The following is a 27,042-nucleotide window of genomic DNA, read 5'->3' on the forward strand; positions in this document are numbered from 1 at the left end:
ACCATTAACCTTTTTAGTGAAGATTGAAGCAAAATAGGCCTTATGCACCTAAGCCTTTTTGTTGTCATCGGTTATTAGCTCTCTTTGTCCACTAAGTAGAGGGCCTACACTTTCCTTCGCCTTTCTCTTGCTTCTCATATTTAAAGAGCCTCTTCTTATTGCCTTTTATGTCCCCTGCTAGGTGTAACTCATTTTGTGCCTTAACCTTTCTGAATTTGTTCCTACATGCATGTACTATTCTTTTATACTCCTCCTTGGCAATTAGTCCATGTACTCACTTTTTGCAGGATTCTTTTTTGATTTTCAGGTCGTCAAAGAGCTACTGATGGAGCGATATTGGGCTCTTCCTAGTCTTTCTATCTTTCCTTCTCATCAGGATAGTTTGCTGTTGTGCCTTCAGTCTTGTCTCTAAGAAACTGCCATCAATCCTGAACTTTTTTCTCTTAGATCAGTGGTTCCCAAACTTTAACAACCCACAAACCCCTTTCACAAAAATATCAAATCTCATGAACCCCCTCCTAAAAATGAATATTCCAGGGATTTTCTCCCTTACCTGAGCATAAATTTTAGCAGCAGTGATCTTGGAAATAATTTGGCTTTTTATGATATGCCTATTACACACTATTATTTATTACATTATTCATCATTACATTATTAATTTTATTACATTATGAAAACAGCAACACTCTTCCAAGATTTCACTTTTGTAGCTCATATCACTTCAGTTAAGCCTCCTACATGTTTCATCAAGGAGTACCAGATGTGAAACAGCATGAAGGTATTTAAGACGCCAACTCAAATAAAGAATTCCTTCCACAAGCATTTGTGTCTTGAGCAGTCCAGGCAAACAACGCACACAACTACAACAAAGCTTAAACTTGTTCTTCATAATAATATTAAAAACAACACTAGCAGCCTATTTAATTTTAGAAACAGCAAAAAATATCCACTTCCCTTTCCATTTCTCATAAGGAGTCTTGAAGTTTAAATCTCCTGAGTGTGATGGATGGAGAGTGGTGAAGCACTAGAATGGGTTTACCTAGGGAGATGGTGGAATCTCCATTCTTAGAGGTTTTTAAGGCCCGGCTTGACAAAGCCCTGGCTGGGATGATTTAGTTGGTGTTGGTCCTGCTTTGAGCAGGGGATTGGACTAGATGACCTCCTGAGGTCCCTTCCAACCATAATATTCTATGATTCTATGATGCACTTGCTTTGATCTGCATAGCTCTTGGAAGTCTGGAACCACTGGAGAAAGATAAAGTCTCAGGTCTGGTCCAGCATTGAGTCTGCTTCTGTATTTGGTTTTCAGCTGTGCATACGAGGAAAATACTTTCTCGCATAAGTATGTTGTTGAAAACATTAACAAAACTATAGTCGCTTTTTCTGCCAGCAAGGGGTACTCATTTCTTAAACTCAGCCAAAAGTTGATCAGTGACAGATCTCTGAAACTCCTTTTCAGTTCATAAGCACAGGAGATATCAATCAATTTCTCTTTTTCCTCAGTGCTCAATATCTGCGTTGAGAAAGTAGCATCATCAAAGGGGTTGTGACTCCAGTCATTATTGCCTGACATAGCTGGAAAGTATTGCCTGAACATTGTGCAAAGTCCTTTTGGGTGTGCGATTATATTGGTTTTAGTGTACTGATTCAACCAAAGTTTATGTTCTGCCAGGAAGTCATGGTCACGGGGCTTGGGCTGCTGGCCCCCGCGCCCAGGATCCCTAGGGACAGCTCTGTCTGCCATTATAGATTTTTTTCTGAGAACTCCCTGATACATTTCATGAACTCCCAAGGGTTCACAAACTCCACTTCGGGAATCACTTCCTTAGATTTTCTTTCCATGGGTCCTTACCCATCAATTCTTTGAGTTTGTTAATGTCTGCTTGTTTGAGGTCTATTATCCTTATCTGCTGCTTAATTCCTTCCTTTTCTTAGAATTATGAAATCTATCATTTCATGATCCCTTTCAACCAAAATTGCCTTCAACCTTCAGATTCGCAACCAGTTCCTCTCTCTTGGTCAGAATCAAGTTTAAAACGGCTGTCCCCCTGGTTACTTCCGCTACCTTTTGAAACAAGAAGTTGTCACCAATACATTGAAAGAACTTAACGGACATTTATATTTTGCCATATTACTTTTCCAACAGATGGGTGGGTAGTTAAAGTTCCTCATTACTACCCCATCTTATGTTTGTATATTTCCATTATTTGTTCTAGAAATGCCTCATCCATCCTCTGATTTAGTGGTCTATAATAGATCCCTACCATGACATTGTCCCTGCCCACCCCCCTTTTTTAATTTTCCTCTAAAGTATTTGTATTCTTGATATATAATGCATCACCGCTTCTCTTTGTCCCTGCCTGTCCTTCCTGAACAAGCTATGCCCCTCAATACCAACATTACAGTAATGAGATTTATCCCACCAAGTCTCTGTGATGCCAATTAAGTCATAATTTAGTTTATGTAGTATTACTTCCAGTTCCTCCTGTTCATTCCCCATACTACTTGCTTTTGTCTATAAATATGTAAGATGTTGAGCAGATTCTTCCACTGTTATCCCTCTCACTGAGTCTATGACTATTGTAATTTTCCATTCCTCGCCACCCCCAACATTTAGCTCTCTGTTAAGGTCACCATTTTTAAACCTACTTAAGGGCTTTTGTCAGCTGCCCCCTTTGAACCCAATTTAAAGCTCTGCTCACTACTAGAGGTCTGTTTGGGCCTACTTTTTAAACCCAACCCAGTCCGAAACCCAACTGACCCAAGCCTGAGAAAGCTGAGTCATTTTCCAGCCCATCCCGTCCTCTCTCTCCTGAGTCAGCACCAACGTTTCCTCCTGCCTATGGAATTGGCTTGGCTCAGCAGCAGCTACATGCCCTATTGCTAGCCACTACCCCCTGGTGTGATGTGTGTGCTGCAGCACGAGAGGCACTGTGACTTCTCAGTACATGCATTCTACAGCACACACAGTGAGGCAAGGTGGCAGCAGCTGGCAAGAGCGGGGCACAAAGCCACCGCTGCACCAACCCCATGGGCAGGAGGAGGTGGTGGTTCAGGCCAGGTTGCAGTGCTCTACTCAATATGTTGGTGAGTTGTATGTGAAGATGCTGTTCTCCCTCTTAGTCAGGGGGGCCCCATAACTTCCCAGCAGTCCTCTTTCCTGGAACATCCCATAGTTGAGGAAGACAAAAGCCCTCCTGTCAACATCATCTGTGGAGTCACGCATTCATCTTGCTGTCCTTATGGGAAACGTCCCACTTGAGCAGCGTTTATTCTGTACTGTATATTACACATTTTAACACCTTAAATAGTTACTATATGTAATAAAGAATATCTGTTCAGTAAAAAGTCAGAGAATTGACTGTTAACATTCAAACATATAAATATTCTAGGTTTATTATCTGGTGATCTGTAGAAGAGTCATATTCCAAAGAGACTTTAAAAAAAAAAGTAAAATATACAGTAGAATGTATCTTTAGTGCTTATCAAAGTGCTTAAAAATTTTAAGGTGATTAATCCTCAACTCCCTATCCATAGGAAATTGGGTAAACACAAAGCAGATATGTTAATGTTCACATTTTCAGATGTGCACTAATTTTGTATGCCTCAGGTGGTTGTTTTTTTTATAGTTGATGTCAATGGTAGCTACTCATGATTAGCAACTCTGAAAATCAGTCCATAGATGTCTGTTGCTGAGCACTCAAAAACGGAGACATCCAAAATAAGTTTTTTTTGAAAATGTTGACTTAAGTGACTTGACCAAAGCCCCAGAAGAAGTCACTCTCACAGCTTCTCTCTCATTAGAATTCAGGAGCTATTAGTTCAGTCCTGTTTGTAGACCTAGCCTCTCTCTCCCCCTTGCTCCTTCTTCTCTCACTGTTAAGACAGTTTAATTAAACAATTTCATTAACACCACACCTTTATAATAGGATATCTGAATTTTGCCCACCATGTGCTTTGTATCACCTCTTCTTACCATGTTATTCTTCTTAATTGTAAAATAACATGATAAGAAGAGGCAGATACAGCCTAGTGATTTGTGAAAAGTCTAAGGTGAACACAATCTGTTTTTCCTCCTCTTCCTGAGTCCATACTGTGTACTGTGATAAAAGAAATAAAAAGCATATGGTCATGGATAAAATGGAAAATCCTTTCCAAAACCAAGAAATATAGGACTAAACCCTGCCTTGGATGCATCTGTGTTCTCCTGTTAAAGTCAATGGGAATTGTAGGAGCACTTCCCAGAAAGAAGTTGCTTGTAATTTAGAGAGAGGAAGCAGTGGTAAGTCTATGCACTTTTATTAGACAATGCCCTTAATAGCTGTTCTTTGCTTATTCCCTAACACACTCATGTAATGTCAGAAGATGTTACAATAGAGACAGAATCTACACCGCTACCTCGATATAACACCACCCGGTATAACACAAATTTGGATATAACGCGGTAAAGCGGTGCTCCGGGGGGCGGGGCTGTGAACTCCGCTGGATCAGAGCAAGTTCAATATAACACCTATAACACCTAAGTTCAATATATTCACCTATAATGCGGTAAGATTTTTTGGCTCCCAAGGACAGCGTTATATTGAGGTAGAGATGTAGTTCCATTTTCTTACTCATTTTTATTCATACTTGGAAAGTTTTGACAAAGGATGCCTTCCCATTATGACTGACGGTCTGCCCTCCTCTAGCTAAACTAAATTGGCTATTTTGGATACTGCAATGGAGGACAGGCTACAACAGAAATCTTTTTCAGATCTTGGTCCTTGATTCTCATTCATGCTAGGTTAATGATGACTAAAAGTGATTTATTGCTGTTCAGTGGTCTTTGTGAAATCAGCATGTCTCAGTCCTGTTTCTAGGCATCCATGTTGGAAACAATTGCTATGACCACAAGTGGCATTTTATGTTGCACTTAGAAACCAAGATTTAGATGGTTTCTTGGAGAACGAACTATTCTTCACTCCCTACAGGTGGGTGATCCTCTATGATACAGTCACTAATGGGCACAGAGGATTTCAGGGATGTCATTCTGACCCCTTTCACCAACCGTACAAATCACGTGGGAAGGAGCATTATTTGGGGTTAGAATGGGTGACTGGGAAGCTGGAGAGCAAGAGTCAGTTTGCATATCTACTGCTGATAAGCTGTGAGACTTTGGGCATATCATTTCACCTTTGTGTATCACTTTTTCCATTTGTAAAACATGGATAATACCTACTCAATTTGTGAAGAGCTCTGAAAGCCTTAGAGGAGCTATGATGTTATTTGCAAATAATTATTATTATAAATTTTGAACAGAAAAAAATCTAGAACATTGTGATAATTTCTGTTGATCACAAAAGGGCAGTTCCTTCTGGAACTACACATGGAATGCAAGTAGTAGGTGCGACAGTATTTATGCTGGGAAGGAGACGTGTTAATTGGATCTCTAGACGTGCCAGTGCACCATTTAGCATGATTTATGAATTTCCTTTATATGGTCTTACAGGTGTCCAGATAGCAAAGAAATATTGATTTCTTGTCTGAACCCTAGAAGAGTTTATGAATAAAGTCTACTAATTGTGTTAAAGTGCACTAGAACTGCAGTTACCTATAATTGAACGTGTCATAACATCAATACCAGAACAGCAGTGGTAAGAAATAGCCACTTTGAGCATGTGTTAGGCACTAGAAACAAAAAGGATCAAATGCTGAAAGTGATTTTGTTTTCACGGCAGATCTTGGAGTGACAAATGAAACTACGCTCACGAACAAGAAGAGATCTCAAGAGAGAAGGAATGTAATCCAGTCTTCTAAGCTAAATCTCGATCGTAAAGGTCTAGACAAAGATAGCAAAATAGGAAGTGTCCTTCCACAGACTCGGCAGTCTCCAACTCTATCATCTGCATCTACCTTGCAAGGAGCTCATGGTTCCTTTGTCTCAAATGAGTCACATGGTCCATCTTTTATACCCACTAAAATGGCCCCTTTGAGGTTTAGAGATGAAAACTTTTATTCTATGGTTTGCTTAAACATGGAAGAGTCCTGTGAAGAAAATGATACTAAAGATGATGATATACTAGAGAAGGAATTCCTTTCTTTCAATCTAAATCACTCTCCTACTCCTCTAGAACAAATTAGCAAATTTAGTTTAACATCCTTGGCACAAGATGAACAATGTAACTTTGAAGAAACTGGAGATGATAGAAGCATTTCATCAAGGAGTGTGGAATCTTCTCATCAACCATTAAGACAACACAATGTAATGGACACAACTGTTGAACAGTCTTCATTAAGGCAAAGAAACTTTAGGGACTATGGAAAGTCTTACACTCCAGATGGGAATTCTTCTGAAGGTGCTGATTGCAATAAAAATGAAAATGAAACTCCATTATTTAGTTCAAGAAGCTCACAAGCTGAAAGCAGACCAGGCAGCGCACCTATTGCTGAGACTCTTAATAACATTAGCTCTATAGATAGGCCTAGTGTCAATATTTATAACAGAGAATTGCAAGCCTATGAAAGAAATCAGAGGCGTTATACTGATCTCCTTACTTCTGCAAGGTCAACAGTTCATAGACCATTATTGTATTCTGCATATAATACTCCAAGATCATTAATACAATCTGCACATAGAGCTGAGGTCTCAACAACTGTATCATCTCAAGTATTGGATTTGGATGGAAGTTCAAGGTTTAATGTTCGTAGACCCTTGTCTCCTATAAGAAGTAGAGATTCTTTTTCTGCTACAGAAAGTTATGAATCTTCATCACCTATAGTCAGTACACCTGAAGATAATAGCCTACTGGATGATAGTATAGATAATGGTTTAAAGAGTACATCTGCAAATGCTGCCTTACATGATGAAGAGAACTTACTAAATTCACATAGTTCTTTTTTATCTATAGATTCTTCCAGCCCATCTTTGTTTCAAACAAATTTCACAGCCCACCTTCACATGGCTGGCACATTACATGATCAATTACCACTTGCTTTGCTGGCAGTGTCTGATTTACAAAATCAAAGTAGTGCTATGAGCAGCATTGCAGCCTGTGATACCACAAGTGCAAAGGAAATAAACAAACATGCAGACCCAGAGAAGCTTAAGAAACTACAGGAGAGGTGAGACATATGTATCGTTACCTTTTTGACATGAGCAATTAGCCAAAGTTTGAGGCCCTGTGGGTTGTTTCCATTGGGAGGAGAAATTGATGATGGAGGCAGGTATCTTTGAAGAAATCCTTTTTATTTCCAAAGAACATACAAAGTCCTTTTTCCCTGAACACAGAAGGAAACAACTGGCGATATTTTCTTTGCTGACAGCTCTAAGTCCATTCAGCCAGCATTCAGCCTAAAAGCTCTTTCTATAGGTTTTTCTCAGGGCCATACTCTGTGCTTGTTCAGGCTGCACCTGGCTTTCTTCGTCTTCTATGGGGTTTCTCCTGCCTCTCTCTCTCACATACACACAGCACTCTACTAAAACAGTCCCTGGGAAGCCCCCCCTCCACCCAATTAGTTCAAATTCCCGAGCAACCTCACATGTGCTTGTGCCTGTGTTTTGGGCAGCACCATGCACTTCTGTTTGAGGTGGAGACTTATTGTTCCATAAAAGGATCGGACTGTTTCTTACAGCTATCTTAAATGAAGGATGGCCGTTGCATACCCCAATTTTAATGAGACTTAGCTTAACTCGTAACAGTATAATTATACGGGTCACACATCCATGATTTCACAGTAACATGCCGTTCTAGAGCTAAATGGAGAGCTCTGTGGAATCTCTCTGTGGAGAGCGCTGTGTTTGTTTAGATTAAGGTTGCCCAGTGGTTGACCTTTTGGATCCCCTTTGGTAATAAATGGCTGGATTTTATAATCTTTCAAAATTTCCATATGGTTAAAAACTCATTGCCAGCTACCTTTGTGTACACAGGTGAAGAATCAGATAGTAACCCCTTTCCCTCCCCCCCCACCCCTCATATTGCCCATTATAGTTACGATTTTCCCATACTCAAATGCTTGCCATTTTTCATAACGTACAATGGCACTGAAGCTGCTTATGCCATCAGTTTTAGTAGGGCGTGCGCACACACACACACACACACACGTGCCACACTAGTAAAAATGGCAGTACTTCTCGTTGTTTCCAATGGAACACAGGCTGTGGAAGATAACTGCCATTTTACTACAGCAAAACATAGGTTGCATCCCGATGGTTCTCTCACTGACACACGACACTTACCTTGTGTCAACCCTGAATATTTGCTAATGTTGCTGAGGTTGTAATTAAGGTTTGTGTAATACTGTGAAGGGGATGAATGTGTTCTTCGCAGTACGTTTCTTTATCAGTTGAAGGCAGAAGTAAATTCCTTTGGATGATCTGGAGTCTGTCACTGTCAGTGGAAGTGTGCTGTGTGGGCATTAGGATACAGTTAAGAGTTAGCTCAGCTTATTATTTTCTTGCTTTTTAGGGTATCAGCCATCCTTAATCTCTTTTAGACCAAGTTTTTGGTTATGGAAGGAATATAGATAAAAAGAAGCCATCCGTACAGATGCTAAGGAAGTTAAGAGGATTGTCTGTTCTAAAAACTTGTTAGCTGACCCAGTTTCTTCACTTTCTTCCCTAAAACTGTAATTTCCTTGACTGAAAAGACTTTCTGATAAAGGCATATTGGTCAACTCTGGGTTTCCTGCTGCTGACTGTAATCGGCAAGCTGCTCTTTTTCTCAAGCAGTTGTTTCAGCAATTAAGAACAAAGATGTTTTCATTAAAATATGCCTCTCCATCCCATCTCTCCACTCCCCCGGAACATAAACCAACTGGCCACATATTCAGTTTTGGCACTTAACAGAAGTGACATAGCTCTGAGTCATACAGTAGTACCAGAATGTAAACTGGACCCTTAAAAGAACAAAGATGCTTTATTTCAAAAGGTGTTAACCCTTAGAATACTACAGACATGCTGCACTGAAAAAATGACTGTAGAGGAATAAACTCATCTCCTCCTCTCTACCCCCATCTCCAACAACAGCTCTGTTTCATTCTCAGTCCCCTACCCCCTTTCTTTCCTCACTCCAGCCCAACATGTCCGCTTCTTCCCACCCCCCCGTCCCCTTTCCAGAAAACACCAACTAGGCTGTCACAGACTCTGTCTTTTTCACCCACCTCCTTACAGCTACCGGCCCCAGATATCAACTCTGCCACTTCCATGCTCCCGCTTGACTTCCATCTGCTGTACCCCGGCAAGCTCTTAGCCCTGGGGATTGCTAGAAAACTAGCAGCAGAGGGTAGAGTGACCAGATGTCCCAATTTTATAGGGACAGTCCTGATTTTTGGGTCTTTTTCTTATATAGGCTCCTATTACTCCCCACCCCGTCCCGATTTTTCACATTTGCTGTCTGGTCACTCTAGCAGAGGAAGTTGAGTCATGTTGGAAGGGCAGGCTAGGAAGGAAGTGGGAGTCCTGGGGACAGAAGCTTCTCCTACTGTCTTAAAAACTGTCCAATTGCTAATCAGCTGTCCTGAATAAAGATCCCTAGATACTCTACAAGCACCAGGAAATAGCCCATAGCCAAGTGATATTATTTGGATATTATTTGTTCAGATCACTGACATCTACTGAAAGATGTTTAGGAAATCCTCTTTAACCCCCCATCCAAAACATGTTAATTAAAATATAAATTAAGTCTAATGTTGGACTGTAGAGTTTGGTGAAAGAACACTTCTGATTTGTTTTATTGTGTCTTTAGTCTACTAGCAGAAGACTCAGAAGAGGAAGGAGACCAGTGTCGGATATGTCAGATTGCTGGGGGCTCTTTAACCAATCCACTAGTAGAACCATGTGGGTGTGTAGGAACCCTACAGTTTGTTCATCAGGAATGTCTAAAAACATGGCTGAAAGCTAAGATAAAATCAGGTAGGAATGTGAGAAGAGAATACAAGTGCAACAGCATGTCACTAATTTAAGAAACCTCATCATATGAGGGCCAAATTCACCTTTGGAATCACTCCCTGACATAAGTGGAGCTATACCAGGTGATATCAGTGGAGTTACACCAGGGATGAATTTATTCCATAGGTTTGTCAACATTTCAGTCTTTTTCCACAATGCAAAAAATAGGTCAAATAACTTCAAATATTTGATGGCCTTGCTTAGACTCCTGGCCATTAAATCAACAGATGATTACAACTAAAATTCTAAATCTCCAGAGTTTACCATTTAAAATAAGCCAAAATATATATCAAACACTGAGGGATTTACACATTACCAGTGGTATCATGTGAAGATCAAATTGTGTAGGATCCATAAACTTCACATGTAAGACTAATTAATGGGGAGGAAAGGGAACATGTTGAATGACAAATCCATAAAGTGAGATAAATATTTTTTTTTAAATATTGAAATAGGGGGAGAAGGAACCTGCATAGAATGAATTTTAGTGCTTATGAAAGTAGCGGCTAGCAAATTATTGCTATGCAAGCTTTCCTTATCTTCATCCCCAACTTGGTCAATACATACTAATACTACATTGAAACATTCCAAGTATTCTATTTCTATTCGTGTCCTCAATGAAGATCAAAAATGTTATTGTGCTATAAATGTGAATTGCAAAGCAGGGTTTTGCAAAGTTTTCCATAATATGGACCAAATTTTAATACAAAGATTCTCTTGTAAACCACTCCCCCTTACATTTGAAATCACACATCAATTAAGCCATTGCTTGCATGGAAAAGGAATATTGAGCATACACGTATGTGTTTTAGTTGTCTGTTACTGCAATTTAGTAGCTAGAAATGAAGGAGAGGAGTCAGTGGCTAAGAGTCTAAGAGTCACAGAATCAGGTCTCAGCCTCCAGAGATAACAATAAGCAAGTTTATCACTTAATTCCGTATATGTGAGAACTCACTGTTTAGATTTGTGTCAAAAATTCTTTTCTTAGATTCAGGAAGACAGGCGCCCACACCAACCTTGTTTTACTCTTCATCAGCAGAGAATGTAGCAGTTAAATGCAGATTCTTAATCCTTATTCAAATTCCTGACTGACCCCAGTATCCGGGGAGTGAGCTACTTCCTTCATCTTCCCTAGATCCTGCCCTGGTTCAGGGAGAGTTCAGCCAGCCAGCTTGGGAGCCAGAGTGAGAGAGAACACTAGCAAGGGGAGAGAGAGTTGGGAGGGCATAGTGGAAATTCATTTGGTATTTGACTAGCTATGTGTTTGGATGGGCAGAAATGGGACTTCTGGTCAGCAAAGGATTTTTTTTTAAGGTGTCTGGCTTTAGGGTGAGGCCCTGATCTGAGTATCTGTAATAACCTTAGATTATTTTCAATACCCAAGAAAAGTTTATAGAAGGCCACATGCTTTTAAAAAATACTAACCACGTATGAAATATAATACAGTGGGCCCAAAAGCAACTGGAACCCATTGTTCTAACTTAGAGTTTTATACAGGCACCTGTCACCACAATATATGACTGTCTTCCACACAAAAAATCAATGGCAATAGCAAAGTCCCAAGAGGATTTCATGGAGTCTCTAGTATTTCTTCCATTTGGGGTGAAAATCTGCTTGAGGGTTTTTTTTTTGTTTTTTTTTTAAAACGGATTTTATTAATTTCCTCCTCTTTATTGAGGTGTGTCTCAGTGCCATTTTTATGGTGAAAAGCAACTGGAACCGATTGTTCCCTTCTTTGTTGGTGGGGGGAGGGCCGGAAGGGGAGGAAAGATATCCAGTGAAAATACTAGGCAGCACACTAGGCCTTTATTTGGTTGGTATTGACCAGGCCTTGCGTGTAGAGTCTTGATGTGTGGATGCTACTGTTATATTTTACTTGAGACTCGGGTGGAATTTTCCTGCACCTTTTCTCTTTTTCACCACTATCCCCACCAGTTCAGTGAATGAAATTCTGTTTCAGAAGGTATAGGTCTCACTATATAGTCAAAGAGAGAATAGCCAGTGTCCAGTCTCGTTTCCACTGCAGTCAGTGGCAAAATTCTTGCAGACTTCAGTGGGAAGAAGCCCAAACTATTTAAAACAAATACAAATAGAAGTGTGTTACTGGTTATCTGGAGTTGTTGTTTTTCAAATGTGGTTCCTGGACTACAAGCAGACTTCTAGTGTTTTGTGGAATTAAGGATTTGGAGAAGCAAGCGGTTGGTGTTGATAAGAGAGGTCTCGATACAAAGATTTCTGTAATGAAATGGTCTGCCAGAAAGAAAACTGACCCTCTGAGATAGATATGACTCACCATTTTGAACTCTGCTTTTTGACTCTTCAGTTTACAAGGGGAAAAAACAAAATCTATCTTGGACTCTGTTATTGTTTATTTTTCTACAATATAACATACATTTATATGTAACAAGCAAGAGGGGAAAAAAAAGAGTATTTCACATCATACTGTCAGTCTTGAGTGAGTTGGTCCCTAAGGGCCAGGCCCAAATAGTTAGGGCCAGATTTTCAGACAAGCTGAGCTTCCATTTAGGTACTGGACTAAAAAGCCAGATTTCCGAAAGATCTCAACACACTGGGTGCATGTTGGTTGCTGAACTCTTTTGAAAGTCTGGCCATAAGTGTCACAATGGGAGTGGAGGACTTTTGAGAATCTGACTTTCATTTGGGAACCTAAATGGGAACTGAACTCATCAGAAAATCTGGTCCTCGTTGTGGGTGCTGAGGCCTTGGAAATCTGGCCCTGAATGGCCACTTACATTAATTGAACTTACATTTGTTTCAAACAAATGGACATAAATATTACTTTTCTACATCAAATAAACCATATTGATCAAGGTATGCATCTCATAACTCCTGCATTTGTAACCCATATCAGTTACAGTTTTGTAAACTGTTATACATCACATGGAGTGTAATAGACAATACAGCTAGTATTTAAAACCATTATACAAAGCTTACATAATAATGGGTATGATTAGAATAGAGTTCAATGGAATTTAGAGTCAAAGCTAGCAACTTTGAGTAAAAAAATGGCTTAAAAATAAGGGTTCAACGTAGTAGTGATTTATATATATACAGAGACACTGTGCTCAATATGGACTTACAAGTTCAGTATTTAATTCCTCATTTAATTTCAGGTGCTGAGCTGGGGGCAGTGAAAACCTGTGAACTGTGTAAGCAGAGCCTGATAGCTGATCTGGATGATTTTGATGTGAATGACTATTATAGAAATCACCAACAGTCTCGGGTAAGAAACTGACTCTTTCCAAATAAAGGCCTGTAATCCTATTTTGCTACTGCTAGCTTGCAGTACTCTGTGCGTGTAATGATCTGCCATCAGGCACTGAAGCCAGCTAAACTGCAAGGAAGAGATATGCTTCTTTACGGCGATTTAAAGAAATGTAAAAAAGCCCCTGAGTAATAAGAGTCTGAGAATAATAATCACAGTTCACTTCACAAAACTGCCCAGTATCATGAGGCTTTGAGTGAAGGAAGTTTGTAATTACATTTGGAGATGGGGAATAACATTCTTGTTTGCTAGGTAGAGATGACATTGCAGTGTGCAAGCCTCTTGAGGGGGAGACTTGCCAAGGTTACTTCTCCTCTGCAGCATCTTACAATTTAAAAAATACACAAACAGAAGATTCAAGGAATTGAACATCATCCCATTATTAATATCAAAGTGTTATTTGTGAAACAAGTTAAATAAATGTATTTTAAACAGAAAAATGCAGGGGTAAGATACAGAGATATTGAGAGCTGTAAGAAAACAAACCTAGCATCACAATAGATTTAGTATTTTTTAGCTTTATGCCTGCCAAAGAATAGCTTAATTTTCCAGAAGAAAAATATTCCAAGCATGGAGTGCTAATACTTTTCTATAAGATGGTGATGGGGTCAACTTGTTCAGAAACAAGATAAATGTTGTTCATAAAGGAAGACAGGAATGACAGGGTAGGTCATGCTGGTGGGGGAGTGGCAAAATATGTGAAAGAAAGCATATTGTCATATAGCAGGGTCTCTACACTCTGAAATAATCACACTGAACCATAAACAGACTAAAGTGATAAGCATACACACCCTTTTTCAAACTTGAGTGTTTTACAGAATTACAGGCTGTACCTATATTGGGTACAGTTTGATGATTCAACACATCAGATTTACACATTTAAGGACATACTGCAAAGCTCATCTCTTTTCCTAGGCATTTGAAAATGGGTGGAATTGTAAGGATGAGTAATTGTTGGAGAGACAGGGGGAATTAAGGTAATGGGAGGTCTTGCTTGCTGGTTGTGATTTATATCTGTTTGTATTGATGTACTTTTAAGTATTATTTGTGATGTATTCTAGTTATGCCAAAAGCACCTAAAGCATATGGATAGATATACTATTTAGTATTTATAGAAATCTAAATAAATACTGCAGCGTGCCAGAGTTTTTCCCACTGATTCGTAGAAGATAGCCACTTCTACCAGATTGTGTTTCTCAAATTATTTGCAGTAAACAGTGTATATTTCCCCATCTGCATCGCTCTAGGACTTATTTAGTTATAAAAAAGTAAATGATTTCCCAGCATGCTTTGACAGAAGTTATACCACCAAACTATTTTCTAGCTGATTGATTTGCCATTGTGCTGTAAAATGTATATGAATATAAAGGTTCACTTAGAATGAGATTGTCTATAGATACCCATTGAAAGCGCAGAGGAGAACATCATGGCTTGGAATATAATTCCCTGTCTGAATGGAACAAAAAAACCACAAACAAGCAAACACACCATGAGAACCAATCAAGATACAGCTTCCAAAAAACGATTTGAGGAGATTTTTGTAAGTGCTAAGCCATGCAGATGAATGCTGTAGTTTCAGGAAGGCTGTAGTTTCCAGATTAATGACCATCTCTTAGGTTTATTACACTGGTAGCACTGACAGAGGATGCTGTTGAAAAAGTTTGACCAAGTGACTTGCTCAAGTTCAGAGAAGCAGTTAGAATTGATGAGTACCTATCTCCTGGGCCTGTGCTTAGGCTTTGCCTCTCAGGGACTACTGTACCTGAATGCTTAGTTTTTAAGCCACTGTTCTTAATCAAGAACATGCTGCTTAGAACCAGCACTATTATTAGTAACTTCAAGAGTTCATTTAGTATTCAGTGTGCACCATTAAAAAAATTACTTTTTTTTTTTAAATCTCTGCTTCAAGAGTGAAATGTAACTACTTCTGGGCTGGAAAGATGGCTGGCATTCTGAGCTAGCAACATGATACAGTGTATTTGGAGGGGAAATTGTTATTATTGTTAATTTCAGTGATTCTTTTCACCAGTGGCAGCTTGATGCACTAATTACAGAGAATAAAACGTAAACAAAAAAATAGTCAAAAGCCAGGCAAAATAATTCTTACATTTTGTTCTGCCAATTGATTAGATTCACAGTTAATAACATTCAGCTACAGAGGGGGAATTTGGGAAGGCAGAATTAATTACCTACCCAGAGTGTGGCCAAGACACTGGGTTTTCAGCACCCCTATGATTGCTACAAGTGCTGTGAGATCTTTAATGCCCACAAATGGTCAGGATCTCAAATTTCCATCATATCAGAAAGCTGAAACATCCAGCAGCATAGCATACTCTACTCCATGATATAGCATTGAAAGGGAAGAGTGCCACATGCTAACTCTCCACACTCATGGTTTTCCCTGGAGAGCTCCCATCTAATTATGGAAAGGCCCACTCCTCATTTGCATGTTAGATCTGATGATCTGTATTGTATTTGATATGTGCCAAAATATACAGCAGTTTAAGATGGCATAGCTTCATCTTTTTGTTAATTATTAGCTGAGATTTGCCATTATTTGTGCCAAAAAGTTAATTTATATTTTTTTTCCTCCTGTTTTGTGCTGTATGGATACCAACTGATTTTCTCCTCTTTACATTTCCTTCCTATAAGATCCCAGGTTACATTCTAGATGAAATTCTATGGTCTGTTTTATGCCAGAGATCAGACTAGATGAGCATAACGGTCCCTTCTGACCTTAGCCCCCACCCCCAAGCCCCTCACGAATTTACCAATCCAGAGGTGAGCCTTAGACAGGACTCTCCTTAGTCTCTTTTGTCCCTTTAATTGCCCGCCAAAAGTCAGTGCTGAATCTCTCATCCACCCTATGTCCTTAGTATGTTGTGTTTTAGGAATGCTGGCAGTCCCTGCTGGCCCTGGGGTCTGATCGCTTCCCGATCCAGTCTAAGCCAGGTCACTCATATGTCAGTGCAGAGACCTTATGCTAGGCTATTATATGTGATAGTCACTACTCACAGTAATTAAGAAATTAAATACAGGCCACGAAGATAGGTCAGAGTTAATAAATGAGTTTGGTAGGTGATATAGCCTCGGGCTGAAGTAACTGAGTACTGGTTCTAGTCCTTAAGGTCTTTAGAAACCAGCATTACAGTAACAGTAAATAAATTGGCTCTCTTTTCGGCACACAGGCACAAAGTGAGCTAATGAATTCAGGTCTCTACCTTGTGCTGCTCCTTCACCTTTATGAACAGAGGTTTGCAGAACTCATGCGCCTAAACTACAATCAAGCCAGTAGAGACAGGGTAAGAGGAGTGAAAATGATAGTGCTTCAAATCAGACACCACTAATATCATATACTCATTTGTTACTTACATGGCTCCTTATCCAGCTAATGACGCCTCCCTAGTTGTCAAGCCCACAGAAGCTCTGCAATCCACTTAGAATCCATGGCAGTCTTTCTTTTTCAAAATCAGCCACATGAAGTTTTATTAAGTAACCTAAGCCTTCCTCAGAGGTACAAGCGACAATCCTGCCTAACACTTATCCCAGTGCAGGATGGGTATTTCCCCCACTGATTGCCAATTATTTACACATGCTCCATACCCTGTCTGTCAGCTCCACAAGATACAGCTGTGCAATGGGCAGGAGTGGTGTTATGTGTTTCCCTTGCTTACCAGCCACAGTAGAAGAAAAGTTTAAAAAAAAAAATTCTGGGATTAACTATGTGCATGTGGAAATGCAGCCTGAACCACTAAAGAATGAGAATCCCAAAAACCTTGTCTACAGAGCAGAGTTATGCCCCTGTAATTTCTATCAGTGCATTGTACCCGCAATCTGGCTAATCTGGTTAACATAAACCTATTTACAATGATCTCACACAGAATTCCCTCTAGCTATTTCAGTGCATTCCCAGACTTCCCAACCCAGATCCCTGAAATGGGGTTTGTGGAAGCAGATCTCCACAGTTAGAGAGCTGCTATCAGGGCCGGCTCCAGGCACCAGCACAGCAAGCAGGTGCTTGGGGCGGCCCATGGGAAGGGGCAGCACGTCCGGCTCTTCGGCGGCGGGTCTCTCAGTCCCTCTGGGAGGGAAGGACCCACTGCCGAATTGCTGCCGAAGAATGAAGCGGCGGCGGTAGAGCTGCCGCCAAAGTGCTGCAGATCCCTTGGGGTGGCAAAAACGCTGGCGCTGGCCCTAGCTGCTATACCAAGTTTTTTTTAATTGTGGCCTGTATAAATAACATGATTCAGCATGTAAGATAGCAGCTATCTAAAGCTGAATAACAGCAGTATTACATTAAAAGCTTCTTTACTTTTTTTTAAATAAAATAAATCTTGAGTCTGTTGTATTGCACCCTGTGAACAGAAAACTTTTATGCATAAAATTACAGTCAGAAGCACTGGAGATACTGCACAGGGTAAGTGCAAGAAGAGTTGTAGGAGCCTTATAAAAGCATGCTGGGAGATGCCAAATGCAGTGATGCAGCTGCCACACCAGTGATTTCTACCAGCACTACCACAGCGATGGTCAAGAGTGACTTGATGCAGGTTGCAACAGTGGCAAGCCATACTTCGAGCAAACGCAATTGCACAAGTACTAGCACCATTAAAAGCACTTTTGAATGTGGACCCAACTGGCCTAATTCTCAGTTACCACATGCCTGCAGCTGAGGCACGGTTAAGGTGGCTCAGGTCTACTCTAGTTTTCACTCTGCTTCACATGGCCACATATGGGCCCTGAGAAGAAAACTGCTGAAGGTCAGGATTTTCAACAGTGTTTATGTGATTTAGGAGAACAAGTCTCAGCAACTTTCAATGGGACTTGTGTTCAAAGACACATAGGTACATTTGAAAATCCCACCGATAGTGCAGTACATGCTAACCATTCCGCCGATCCAATCCCTGATCCAAGGGCTAGGAACAGGGTCATTTTAAGGCCCTCGTATCAGTGCTACACCATCCAATCACGCCCCCAGTGGAACTGGTATACTCTGGGGGCTCTTTCCACCCAATTTAAGGCTGATTTTTGGTGCCAGCATAGTATGAGGGGGTCTTTAATGTGATTGAGAATCAGGACTAAGCTGTGTTACAAGCATATACACAAGACTTCAGGATGGTTCAGAATGCATCTGATGGTGGCACCTAGTATCATATTTCACAATAAAAAATTGACATGATGCAGCTTGTTGGCATCATGAACATATTTCAGAGCAAGATATATTTCTGTTCTCTTAGAGCACTTCTTATGAGTTGCAAAGCTACCACAGAGGCTTTTAATTCAATTGACAGGAAAAGTCCATCTGGAGCTGAAACTGCTTTATACCTTGTGGAGCTCTTTTTTATTTTTAAATTCACAGAACACTGCTTCATTGGAGTGTTATAAATATAGTTGAGCTGGTCTGAAAAGGTCACATATACTGATCCAGTGGCTTTGGGTGCTTGTAGCTAATCTGTGGTCCCTCCTTGATACTGATGGGAACTGAGGCTTTCAATCCTAACTGTCTGGAAGCTGGAAAGGAGTTTAATTAGAACATGACCTATGGGATATTGGATTCTCTTGATACTCACTATGTTTTGAAAAACTGACCATAAAATAATCCAGATTTTGCTTTTAGTACAACAGTCCTCATTACATCGTTATTGTCCTGATGTGTTTATCTTTACAATTAGTAGTTTTTCAGCCTCTTTATACCTCTTACGTTTCCAAGGCCCATATCATACAATTAATTAAGGCTGAGTATTTGTGTCAGAAAAAATTGGAAAACTCACAACTTTGTCATGGCAAAAAAAATACTAAAATCACAATTTTAGCTGGAAAAAACAAGTCAACCCCTTCCTATTTTTAAATATCATGCATTTTTAAATTTTAAAAAGCTTATGAATTGGGAAACAGAGAGGCCCAACATTTTCAAAGGTGGCCTCTGATTTTGGGTACCTATTTTTGGTAGCTCATTTTGAAACACCTTATTTTGATTTTCAGAGATGTTGAACACCCACAGACGCAGCTGAAGTCAACAGTAATTCAGCACATCTGAAAGTCAGGCAGAGGGTGTCTCATGTTGACCACTGAAAAACAGAGACACCCAAATCAGAGGCCACGTTTGAAAACTTGAGCCTAAATGACAGGTGCAAGATCACCTACATAGCGAGCTAGTGAGAGAGGTAGGAATCGAACCCAAGTGTCAGTAAGATCCCTGTTCTTAACACTGGGCAAACTTGTCTGACGTGGGACATATACTCCAAAATGAGGGACAAAAATTCTATTACAGGAAGCTTAAAAATAATTTTGTTTCTTTAACATAAATAATATTTTCTGTGACCTTGTGATTCAGTATTTTAGGTTACACTTCACAGCATTTTCAGTCTAAAACAATACACCATTGCTGTAGTGAGAGGTTATAGATAGTCTTGTCATCAAAGATGGTTATAAAACAGTATATCAGCACCAGGCAAACTCGAAGAACCTTTAACAAACACTTCAAACAGAAAACCGAACTAAGATTTAATTCCAGGGCTTTTGTTCGGTGAAGCTCTTTGATATTAGTCACTGGCTAATAATGAGTATATTGTGACACAGTGAGTCATCTAGTTTCACTTCAAAAATATGTGCCTTCTGAGACATGATTCAGCACTTCTTATATAAATATATGACAGCAATAAAAGAGAGAACAACCAACAAGGGTAGCCAGGAGGTAAGTTTGAGACTATAAATGAGAGACAATTGAGAAATACTCTACACCCATTCTGAGCACTTGCTAACGGCACACTCCTGCTATTGGGCTGCCCTTGTTGTTTAACCTTCCCGTCCACAGAGCTACACATTACAGCTATTTGGGTGGGGCATAGCCAGTGAAGAATATTTATCTCTGGCAGAGAGAGAGAGAGATTTTTTTTGTGCTTCTATAGAAATTGTTCCTCCCCGACAGAGTCACTCCCAATAAACTCTCTCTCTCTCTCTCTCCAATGCTTAGTCAGACAGTTGGCTGACGGCCTAAGAGTCCAACATCAGAACAGACTTGATGAACCCATGTAATAGGGGGTCTGCCTCTGGGCTGCCTCCACCCCTCGGTTGGTGGAATTTTATCTCAGATAGTACAAGCCACCTGAAGAACAGTGTTCGCTGGAACATCTTGTGGTATCCTTGCAACATGCCCAAGAAGTGTAATGCATTGCCTCTGGACAATGGCCCCAGTAGTCTGTAGACCTGAACGACCATAAACATCTGCATTACATATGAAGTCATTCCACTCTATGCCCAATATACAACGTTGACATTTTGTGTGGAAAGCCTCCAGCTTTGTCCAGTCTGCGTGGCATAGTGTCCATGTTTCACAGCCATACAACAGTATGGGAAGGATACAGCTCAAATAAATCCTGAAGTTGGTGCTCATACTAAGATGATGTTGATTACATATCCGTTGTCAGCCCATGGCAGATGCTGCGATGCCAATCTGGTGGGGAACTTCCATGTGAGAATTGGAGGAGCTGGTAAGTATAGAACCCAGATAGCGAAAGCTGGAAACTGATTTGACGGTTTTGTTGTTCAAAGAGAATGGAGTCGCAGGTGGACCTGGTCCTAGATTTTGCAGTTTTGTGTTTGACCATGAAACATGGAGGCCAATTTTAGCTGACTCCTATGCTGGAGTGCCTCATGAAACCTGTCGGGGCTCGGTACTAAAAGAACATCATCATCAACGTAGTCAAGGTCTGTTGGTGATCTCTCACTCACCTCAATGCCTATGGACCTGATGGAATGCTACAGTATGAAATCCATTGCCCGACAAAAGAGTGCAGGGACCAGAACGTAACCCTGCCTACCACCAGATACTGATTTAAAAGGCGCTGACCTCCGGTTCAACAGAGGACCATGGACAGTGGTTCCATTATGAAGCTCTCTAATCAAGTGCAGCAGAGTGGTAAGGACACCTATGCCCTTTAAGGCCTTCCATAATGCAACACGGTCTACTGAATCAAATGCAGCCTTAAGAACAACATACGCTACATGCAGGGGCTTTCTGAACTCGCGATGTATCTCTGCCAAGAGAAGGGCCAAAATGGCATCTAACATGGACCTGTTCCTCGTAAAGCCTGACTGTTGGGGGTGACACTTCCGATGTAGCAAAGGCTCCAGGCTTGCCCGCAAACCATGCGCAAACACCTTTCTGGAACAGAGAGCAAGGTGATCGGCCTGTAGCATGGGTAGGGGAGGCTGGGGGAGGCAGTGCCTCCCCAAACAGCCAGGCGTGGCCCCACCCACACTCTGCCCCCAAGGCCCTGCTTTGGCAGTGCTTCTAGGCTCAAGGGGGCGCTCGGGCGGGGGGGGCTGTGGACACTAGCCAGCCTGGGCAGAGGCCAGCAACTGCAGTGGTAGGGGCTCTCGGTTCCAGGACATGCAGAAGGGGCATGGCCTTGGATGAAAGGGGTGGGGCCGGGGGCTAGCCTCTGCTAGCCAGCGGTTCACGCATCGTCCTATGGCCTGTAGCTCTTACATTCATTGCATGGTCCCTTGCCCTTATAGAGTGAGATCACAATACCGTCCGTCCAGGTAGTTGGCAGGGTTACAGTTTTTCACACCAAATGAAAGATGGTCAGTAGTGATTCTGCTACAGGATCAATAGCACATTTTAGCAGCTCTGATGGAATGCCATCAGCACATCCATTTTTCAGTTTAGCGATGGCACACTTTCACTTCATCCAATGTTGGTGCATCAGTACAAATGTCTGGATCTGGAACTGCAGTGACTGCCAGATCATCCAGCTTTGAACAAGCGGCGGCTGGAGGATGGTTCAGAACACTGTGATAATGTTTCACCCAGCGTGAGAGAATATCATCATCCGATTTACATGGATGGCCTTGGCTGTCGTTCAGGATGCCAGTTGTTTTGACTACCTCTTGACCACTGAGGTTGCGAATGTCACGAAATGCTGGCTTCAAGTCACCCCTGGCTAAGCCAAATTCACCATCATCCGCCACTGGGTTATAATATGCCTCATGATCACGGAGTGCCAGGGTGTTAAATTTTCACTTCAGCTGATTACGAGTGTGCTTATCGCCACGTTGGCGGGCTGCAGCCTTCAACTTAATTATCTGGAAGGCCTCCTCTGATAGCCATGGTTGATGTGCTGGGTGCCTATAGCCAATCGTCTGCTCAGCAGATTGGTTGAGGGTAGAAGTGAACAGAGACCAGGCAACCTCCACATCATCTGGCAGATTAGCTAGAGCTGAGAATCTGTTGCTGATGTCAATACAAAACCTGTTGGCTAAACCTGGCACATGGAGTGCATCAATGTAAAACTTCATCGTCACAGAGGGCTTACCTGCCCATTGGAGCATCGACACCATACTAGATGGTGATCTGTATTCGCCACGCATTCCGCAACGTGATATACTCTACAGGAGGTAAAGAGACACCTGTTGTGTGTAATGATGTGGTCCAACTCCTTCTGAGTGATGCCACCATGAGAGATGCATGACAGCTAGTGTATGCGTCACCGCTTGAACCATGACCCAAGAATGGAAAGATTCTGGGAGGCACAGAATGTAAGCAAGTGGCGAGAGTTATCATTGGGTGTGCCTGAACCATAATGACCAATCACCTGTTCAAACCCAGTCTGCAGGGAGCCAGTAACTGCATTTAGGTTATTTGGAGGGACTGTGCATATTAGAAGTTCCAACTGATCGTAGAAATGATCTTTAACTGAGTCAACAGATTCCTCCGTTGGCGCATAGACTACTGTGACAGTGAGGTAACGGTGTCGCTGTTTAAGACGTGCAGTAAGTAAACAAGGAGACACAGGTGTCCAGGTTGTCAGGAAGGACTTGGTGTCACCTCGCAGTAGTAGTGCTACCCCATATAGATGGTTGGGGCCGCTAAAATACAGAAGTAAAGAATCTTCCACCTCATGACGTCCGTGATCCATCAGCCTTTCTTCTGTTAGTCCTGCGATTGAAATACCAAGACGGTCCATTTCATGTGAGACAGCAACCTGATGACCATGCCTGTGAAGAGTTGCAACATTCCAAGTTGCAATTTTGGTGGACTGTCGGCGATCCTAGATAGAATTGGATGCATTGTCACAATGTACTGCAGACGTGCCTGCCGACATCAGAGGACACGTGATCTCTCTCCTGCCATCCATCTCCACCCTCTGACAAACAAACAGAGTCTAGGGACACCATTCCTTACCCATCATGGCTAATAGCCATTAATGGACTTAACCTCCATGAATTTATCCAGTTCTCTTTTAAACGCTGTTATAGTCTTAGCCTTCACAACCTCCTCAGGTAAGGAGTTCCACAAGTTGACTGTGCACTGTGTGAAGAAGAACTTCCTTTTATTTGTTTTAAACCTGCTGCCTATTCATTTCATTTGGTGACCTCTAGTTCTTGTATTATGGGACTAAGTAAATAACTTTTCCTTATCTCCTTTCTCCACATCACTCATAATTTTATATACCTCTATCATATCCCCCTTTAGTCTCTCCTTTTCCAAGCTCAAGAGTCCTAGCCTCTTTAATCTCTCCTCATATGGGACCCTCTCCAAACCCCTAATCATTTTAGTTGCCTTTCTCTGAACCTTTTCTAGTGTATAGAAAGAGAACTGTATAGAAAAATATTGAGAAAAATAACATTGATACAAAGAAAAAGTCCCAAACTAAGTTGCAACCTTACATCTTATTAATATTATCAATACTGACAAACTCAAATGCTGATCCTGGGATGAACTGCTTCAAAGAAACAAGTCTTTTCACATAACCAAATATAGCTATGTCTAATAACAAACCAGGTAGAGGTTGTGACTGTTTATAACAGTCACAGGGGACCAGGGGGTTGGACTAGATGGCCTTCTGAGGTCTCTTCCAACCCTAATATTCTATGATTCTATAACAAGACATTGTAACATTAAGAATAATCCTTCATTTTTTGTATCTTAAGTGTTAATAGTGCTGTGATTTCCTCACTTATCATGCTTTTAAACAATTTCCATGCCTTCTTAAAGTGTTTTCAAGACATTTCCATAGCAGTCTCTAGGTATATTAAATTTTATGTCTCATCAGTGTTCATGTGGAGAATTTTTATTAATCCTTGTCTCCTTTCTCATAGCTCTCAAGACAGCCTAGAGCAGAGGAAAGTGAAAGTAGGTTTTTGGAGTTCAGAATCACTTCTCAGAGATTCTTGCTTATTAGTTCTCATTAAACATGCTAACCCTCAGATAGTGGCAGGAAGTACTAAGACCCATTCAGATGTAGAAGTTAACAGACCAGAAAAAAAGATTTCTGGAATTTCAAGTTGCACAAAATCGTCAGGAAGATTTGTATCACACCAATGTATAATGAATATGAATTTTTAATTGTGTTTGTGTGTGTGTGTGAGAGAGAGAGATCTGCAATAAGATTTTATGCTGCTTATACGGGCATTTATGAGCTATTTTTAGAACACCCAGAAGGAAGATTGGTTACTCATTCATTGAAGACTTCATCCATTTAATAAGGTTTTTTGTTTTATCCATTGTTTTTGAGTGCTGACATTTGGCTTTTCTCCTTTGGATTGATCAGGAAATTTTAGTTGTCCATGCAGGCTCAGAAAGAAACCCTAAAAGTGAGACTTTACCGTACATAAAACAAGGCAAATAGTGAGATTATTTTTATGGGACTAATCACAAGCTGTAAGAAAATATTTTGGTTTCACTTACAGAAGAATCTTAAACTCTCTGGGCTAGAATGTGGAGCTCTTACTTAATCTAGTGAGCATTTATTCATGCAAATAGTCCCATTGAAGTCACCTGCGTAAATGCTCACCAGCATGAGTATGGGCTCCATAGTCTGGTCTGCTGAGAAAATGTACTATGTTCTTTTTAGTGTTTCAGATTAAAAATCTAAGACTATGTCAATGCCATTGTCTTTTAGATAGTGAGCTTTAGCGCATACTAAAGGTTCCCTAGTGCTCTTTAACAAAATTCTGTTTCAAACAGCATTCCACTAGAAGGGTCTAGATCACAGGTAGTGAATATGGACTATGGGCCAAATTCGGACTGCCAGATGCTTTAGAACAGACTGCAAAATCTTTTATTTACTTATCATCCTGATTGTTATTGAGGTGTGACAAATGTTTCTCTGAAGTCTGGACCTTGACTATACCTTGACCAAGAAATTTGGATCTTGACAAAAAATAATTGACTACCCCGGTCTACATGGACCAGTTACAACGCAATGCATCACTATGCTTCAGCAATCACATCCTGTAGAGTGCACCATGTAGACAAGCCCTCAGTTTTCAATTGTGCTTTGCAGTTTAGTTTTAAAACCTCCTTCCTGTAAAGTTTCTAGCTTCATCCTTGGGGTTGACCTCCATGTTATATAATATCATATATCACAAAGACTTTTTTGTCCTACAGCTGTGAGTTGCAAAGAGCATTTAAACAAAGCAAGCTTTAGATTTAGAGCAGTTGTCTGGCTAATGGTTACTTTCTCATACAGGAAGAGATTAACCCATCAGTTCTGAGGGCAAATTCTTGCCAAGTTACACTACAGTATAGGGAGTCTTATGCCTCTGTCAACAGGAAGGACTTTTGTCTCCATCTCAGAAGTAGAGTGAAACAGAAATAAAGTGGAGAAAAAACTTTGTGGCAAATGATTTGTTAATCCTTAGAATGTTAACATTCCCCTAAGACATGCCATTGCCATCTTGTGGCTAAAGCCATTTCTACTTTCACCTATTTTGATTCCTTATTTATAGTGGTATCGCTAAAGAAAAACCAGAAGGTAACAAACGAGAATAAATATTTTAAATACATGTTTTACTAATGCTAGACGAACCAACAAATTTATCCATGGTCTTGCAGTGCCAGTTTATCAAAGTTATAATTGTGATATATGAAAACATCCTCTCTTCTCCCCAAACATAACTGTACTGTTAGTGGATAAGGGTCATTACGCTGAATCCATTCCAGACACATCAGCTACAGAGAAAAATATCAAATATTATAAACATGATATAAATGAGGATGTAAAACTAGTAACATCTGGGAAGAAAATCAACTGCCCAGCTTGTTATTCCACCCATAGGCAGTCTCCAGGTCTTGTACCTATAGTGTATGGCACGTGTGCTCACAGCCACTCTCTTTTAGTAGGCGTCAGGTTAGACGCTAGCAGACTTGATTCAATCTCTTGGTGTTTTTGCCAAAACAGCACTGTTTCAGTTTTATGGTGTCATACTATAGTGACACCTAGTTTCTAGTTAGGTTAATTACACCCAATTTCCCCTATGCATGCCCTGCAGTGAATATACCTAGAGCCTATTTTCTTCTTGGGGCATTGGCTTCAGCAGTCAGAAATTCCTGGTTCTAAGCAAAACCTGCATATGCATTTATTGCCCCTAAACGTCATTAACTGAACCAGTACTTAGAATGTAATAGTCTAAACTATAGTGAAATAGCAACTACTTATTTAGGCTGGTCCATCTAGAAGTACTTGGAATATAAAATAGCTACAGTACATGCTTACAGTCATCTTTTAATTAATTGGTGACATACCATGAATCTTGAAGATGGATGGCTCAATGCCGAGTGTTTTCCAGTCCTTTCTGTCTTGCCACTAGACTTCCACATTTTTCCTCATCTCACCTATGCTGCTAGTCCAGCAGCTCATTGCTTACGTAGCGTCACCCCAGAGGAGCATATTTTCCTAATTGTCAAACTGTGACAGTATAATATGAACAAATATCTCAGCTTCCCCTGCCAGCTCCACATGAGAGATCCGCATTTACATTTTGTCTGGGATAAAGCAGCCTGTGATTAATCTTAAACCCTTTCCATGCTGAGCACCTCCTTGCC

General features: G+C 40.7%; 1 protein-coding gene across 6 annotated transcripts in view; it reads left to right on the forward strand.

The window, feature by feature from the left end:
* MARCHF10 (membrane associated ring-CH-type finger 10) overlaps window positions 1–27,042 on the forward strand; it is a 65,688-nt gene that overhangs the window by 36,354 nt on the left and 2,292 nt on the right. For 3 of the 6 annotated variants that reach the window (XM_044999912.1, XM_044999914.1, XM_044999913.1), the window contains exons 6-10: window positions 5,718–7,101; window positions 9,723–9,889; window positions 13,060–13,169; window positions 16,400–16,513; window positions 17,577–17,775. In XM_044999912.1, the coding sequence (XP_044855847.1) occupies window positions 5,718–7,101; window positions 9,723–9,889; window positions 13,060–13,169; window positions 16,400–16,513; window positions 17,577–17,711 (1,910 nt within the window). In that variant the 3' untranslated portion in view covers window positions 17,712–17,775. Of the gene's footprint in view, window positions 1–5,717; window positions 7,102–9,722; window positions 9,890–13,059; window positions 13,170–16,399; window positions 16,514–17,576; window positions 17,776–24,314; window positions 24,349–27,042 lie in introns of those variants that run through there. The other 3 variants (XM_044999915.1, XM_044999911.1, XM_044999916.1) reach the window with 3 other exon arrangements.

This window comes from Mauremys mutica, chromosome 25, assembly GCF_020497125.1.
Source record: "Mauremys mutica isolate MM-2020 ecotype Southern chromosome 25, ASM2049712v1, whole genome shotgun sequence".
Classification (NCBI taxonomy): Eukaryota; Metazoa; Chordata; order Testudines; family Geoemydidae; genus Mauremys; species Mauremys mutica.